Source organism: Corylus avellana, chromosome ca6, assembly GCF_901000735.1.
Source record: "Corylus avellana chromosome ca6, CavTom2PMs-1.0".
Classification (NCBI taxonomy): Eukaryota; Viridiplantae; Streptophyta; class Magnoliopsida; order Fagales; family Betulaceae; genus Corylus; species Corylus avellana.
Genome location: NC_081546.1, coordinates 16214888 through 16219627, shown reverse-complemented (window position 1 = coordinate 16219627; position 4740 = coordinate 16214888). Strand labels below are relative to the sequence as shown.

General features: G+C 38.9%; 1 protein-coding gene across 1 annotated transcript; it reads left to right on the top strand.

Annotated features, from left to right (window-relative positions):
• The first annotated feature begins 581 nt into the window (after positions 1 to 581).
• Positions 582 to 3049, top strand: LOC132185250 (uncharacterized). The gene is made up of 6 exons (XM_059599049.1): positions 582 to 908; positions 981 to 1220; positions 1313 to 2269; positions 2395 to 2472; positions 2724 to 2786; positions 2903 to 3049. Exons 1-6 carry the CDS (start codon positions 582 to 584, stop codon positions 3047 to 3049), a joined length of 1812 nt encoding a protein of 603 aa, XP_059455032.1.
• Positions 3050 to 4740: the final 1691 nt, after the last annotated feature.

Below are 4740 nucleotides of genomic sequence, written 5' to 3'. Positions count from 1 at the left end.
TTGGTGGCGTGAAAAGCTTAGTGATGATGAAGATCTATTTGATATAGATGTTGATGGGATTGATGATGGGGCTGGACCATCAAAAACACAACCCAATACGTCCAATGTAGCAGAGTGTGAGGATGTGGAACAAGATAGGGATGAAAGAGGTGTAGAAGAGGGTGATGAAAATGGAAGTGATCATCATGAGAATGATGAGGGAGAGGCTGCTGTTGATGAGCAAGATGAAGGGAATAATAGTAGGGGTAAATTTAAGAAATCATTTGATGACGATGATGATGATGATGATGATGTTGACAACTCCGACATGGGTAGGAGTGATATTCTTGTGTCACCAGTCCTTAGTGATGAAGATGGTGAAGCCGTATCTGCACCCACATTAGATTTTCATGCTGTGAATCTAGGGGATCCAGCCATTCGGCTTCAGATGAAATTCCTAAATATTAAGATGTTTAGGGAAGCTGTTAGGGTGTATAACCTAAAGAGGGGGAAGGATGTCAGATTTTTAAAAAAATGAAACAATGAGGCGTGTAGCGTTATGTAGAGAAGCCAAATGTAAGTATTGAGTGTATGCAAGGAAGATGCCTGAGGAAGAATCATTTCAGGTGAGATCTTTACACTCTAAGCACAGTTGTGGTCGGAAATACAGAAATACAATAGTCAACTCCACTTGGATTGCGAACAAGCTAATTGACAAGTTTAGGGTTCAGCCCAACATGCCTTTGGAAGTAATCCAACATGAAGTGAAAGACAAATGGCGTGTGGATGTCAATCCAACTATGATGTACAGAGCTAGGAGGAAGGCCAAGCAAAAGTTATATGGGAATCTTGAGGGCCAATATCGGAGGTTGTGGGACTATTGTGAAACATTGAGGCATACTAACAGTGGAAGCTGTGTTCTGATGAAAGTAGACGGACCAAACCCAAACTTGCCTCCAAGATTTAGAAGATTGTATGTTTTTCTGGCAGCCATGATGTAGGGCTTTCTAGAGGGTTGCCGGCCTTTCATAGGGGTAGATGGGTGCTTCCTAAAAGGACCATTCAAGGGCCAACTCCTGTCTGCAGTTGGAAGAGATGAGAACAACATGTATCCAATTGCTTTCGCGGTTGTCGAAGCTGAGACGAAAGACAGTTGGATTTGGTTCCTTGAAACACTCATTTCTGATCCTGGTACCTATGCTAGGCATGCTAGGCCTACATTCATTTCAGATCGGCAGAAGGTAACATTTTAGTCACACTTTATAAAATATTCATGCATTTTGTTTGACTCGAGAAAATGTAACATTTTATAATTTTTTTTTTTTTTTGCAAGGTCTTATGCCTGCTTTTGAGGTTGTTGTGCCAATGGCTGATCATAGGATATGTGTTAGGCATCTATATGCCAACTTTAGAGACATTTGGGGGGCATCGAGGGTTGGCATTGAAGGAACAATTATGGGCTGCAGCGTCTTCATACACAGAATATGCTTTCAATGATCATATGGAAGAGTTGAAGAAAATGAACACAAACGCCTATGAGTATTTGAGTAATGTTGACCCTAGCGGGTGGTGTAGGGCATGGTTTAGTGACTACTCAAAATGCGACCTACTAGTGAACAACATCTATGAGTGTTTCAACTCATACATTTTAAAGGCTCGTGACAAGCCCATATTGACGATGTTGGAGATGATAGGGAAGAAGCTGATGAGAAGATATCAAGCTAAGAGGGAAGGGATAGAGAAATTGATTGGGAAGTTATGCCCTAGGATTGCTACAAAGTTGGAAGCAATTGGGTTGGAAGCAGTGAATTGCATTGCGCAGTATGCTGGTGATTCAATGTTTGAAGTTACTTGTTTGGATAATAGACAATTTGTCGTAGACCTCAGTAGAATGAGGTGTGGTTGCAGGCAGTGGGAACTTACTGGAATTCCATGTCCCCATGCAGTGGCCGCTATACTTTATGATTGTGGGGATCCAGAGGATTATGTTGATGAATGCTTTACTATAGCAGTGTACAAGAAAGCATATGCTCCAATTATATATCCAATGCCTAGTGAGGAACAGTGGATCAAAACGAGTCATGATAAATTGGAGCCTCCGATAGGCCGAGTTGCTCCTGGTAGGCCAAAGAAGCAAAGGAAAAGGGGTCTGGATAAGAGTAAAGACCCCAAAAATCCAGACCGGATGAGAAAATTTGGAGCTAGAATGAAATGTGGGAAGTGTAATGGCGTTGGTCACAATAAAAGGTCATGTCCAACGAATAGAAGTGAAACATCCAACAGCAGGATAGTACAACATCTGTAAGTTTATTTGTTTACATAACTATTATGTTTAATAATGAGATGCTTAATAATATTTATAGTGTGTGTGCTTTTATACATGATAATATTGTGACACTTATTTGTTGTTATCAGGTGTTATGTGTGCAGTCACAAAGGGTTGGTTCAAGGACACCTAAAGTGACCAAAGGCAAACAAAAGGTTGGGGAGAAAGTACTACTTTCAATGCTATGGTATTATTGTAGGAAATTCTAACATTGAGTACTAAAATATCATCTTATTGGGAGTGACTTACATCTATTGCATATTTTCTCTTGGTATGGGGCCTCCTTTAAGGTTAGGAGAACAATTTATAAGATTGTTCTCCATTCAGTACACCGGGTTTCAATGATTGGTATTACAATACTCCACTTTTCAACAAATGCAATTATTAATATTTTTCCTTTCCACTATTTGTTATTCAGAGGGGTCAGCCGACAAATGGTGGTGGACTATGTGGTCCACAACAAAAATCTACAGTTTTTAAGGTTATGGTTTACTATACCCTTGTTTTATGTTTGTTTTTTGTACCCTCATAGTTTGTGCCGGTTAAACTAACTTTCGGAATGTTTTGCTTCTTTTGTTTTTGCTTCTTCTTTTTTAGCATATAAAGAAGAAGGGCATATCCAACAGGAAAGCGGCTACAAGTGTTGGTGGTGCACATTCCAAGAGGAAGGTAATCAACATCCCACAACTTGTTGATGAGCGAGACCACACACCGCCCCCTGGATTTGGTTATGAAAGAAGATAATTACCGCCTACTGGGGTTGCTGACGAAGCAAGGGTATCACTTACCACTTCTGATAATGATAAAGGAAAAGTATCACCTCCACCTACATTTGCAGAGCATGAAGCAGGATTTGGTGCAGGCATTATCGTACCTCCAGCATGGGGTGTGTCAATCAGAGAATTAACAAATGATCTAATAATTCCTACAATGTCAATGGGAGGGCCTGCAACAAGGACTCACCGTTTGGATCGGATAGCTGGTATTTGCCATAGTGTTCCCATAAAAAACACTGGGCCAATACACATCAAGACCTGCAAGAAAAGGTCCACTGACTAGGGGTGGTGCAACTGTAGCAATTGGCACCAGGGGTGGGGCAGTTAGGGGTGGTACACTTAGGGGTGGGACAGTCAGGGGTGGTGGAACTGCTTCTTCATCACTAGACAAAGGAAAAGGCAAACGCATTGTTACAACAGTCCAAAAAGGAATAGAAATTATGGAGGCTAAGAAGAAAAGACCAAATCCAGATTGGAAGTCATAGTCTGCGATGTGAATGACTTGAAAATACTCAAAATGGTAGTTTTCGTATGTTAGGTGTTATGTAAAATGGCATGTAAATTTGTTGGTTTCGTAAGTTTGGTGGTGTGTAAAATGATAGGTGAAACTTTGTAGTTTTGGAATGTTGGGTGGTGTGTAAAATGATAGGTTATATAGTTTGTGTGTAAAATGATAGTTGAAACTTTGTACTTTTGAAATGTTTGATTTTGTAGAATGACATATAAACTTGGAAGGTTTGGTATATTTGATGGTGTGTAAATGACAGGTTATATCGTTTGTAGGTTTGGAATGTTTGGTTTAGTAGAATGACATGTAAACTTGGAAGGTTTGGTATGTTTGGTGGTGTGTAAATGACAAGTTATATAGATTGTAGGTTTGGAATGTTTGGTTTTGTAGAATGAAATGTAAATTGGTTGGTTTGATTTTTTTTGTAGGTGTGTAAATGACAGGTTATATACTTCGTACGTTTGGAATGTTTGGTTTTGTAGAATGAAATGTAAATTGGTTGGTTTGGTGGTGTGTAAATGACAGGTTATATACTTTGTACGTTTGGAATGTTTGGCAGTGGGCAAAATGATAGGTTATGTTTGGTATGTACGACCCTTGTGTACAATGACATGTAAATTTGTTGTTTTGGTATGTTTGATGGTGTGTAAAATTATAGGTGAAACTTTGTGGTTTTGAAATTTTGGATGGTTTGTAAAATGATAGGTTATATACTTTGTAGTTTTGGTATGTTTGGTGGTATGCAAATTAGGTTGCAATACTCGTGCCATTATTAGTGTGTTTTGCTGTGTTTGGTGGTTATGTAAATATTCATTTCAGGTAACATTTGTAGTGTGCGTGTAAGGTAAATAGGCATGAAATTTACGGCTTTGTCAGTTTTGGTACAATTATACAGGTTTTCCATACACTATTATTAATGATACTAGGTACTATGCACTTGGAACGTTTTAAACACAATAATACAAAGCACGGTCTTTGCACAATATAAAGTCCAAACATGATAACTCAAAGAAGGAAATTGTAAGTTTTTTTTCCTTAAATTAACAAGGTTAAACCATACTATTGGTCTCGTAAGCATGCGGAAAGGTTCCATATATTGCTTTTAGGAAGTTCATGAGTCCATCCAAAAAGCTAATAAGGCTATACAAAAG

Excerpts from the sequence above, each read along its gene's own strand:
- LOC132185250 (XM_059599049.1), top strand. The coding sequence starts at position 582 with ATGCCTGAGGAAGAATCATTTCAGGTGAGATCTTTACACTCTAAGCAC. Across the intron at positions 2,270-2,394 it reads AAACATCCAACAGCAGGATA|GTGTTATGTGTGCAGTCACA; the intron begins GTACAACATCTG and ends TGTTGTTATCAG. Across the intron at positions 2,787-2,902 it reads AAAAATCTACAGTTTTTAAG|CATATAAAGAAGAAGGGCAT; the intron begins GTTATGGTTTAC and ends CTTCTTTTTTAG.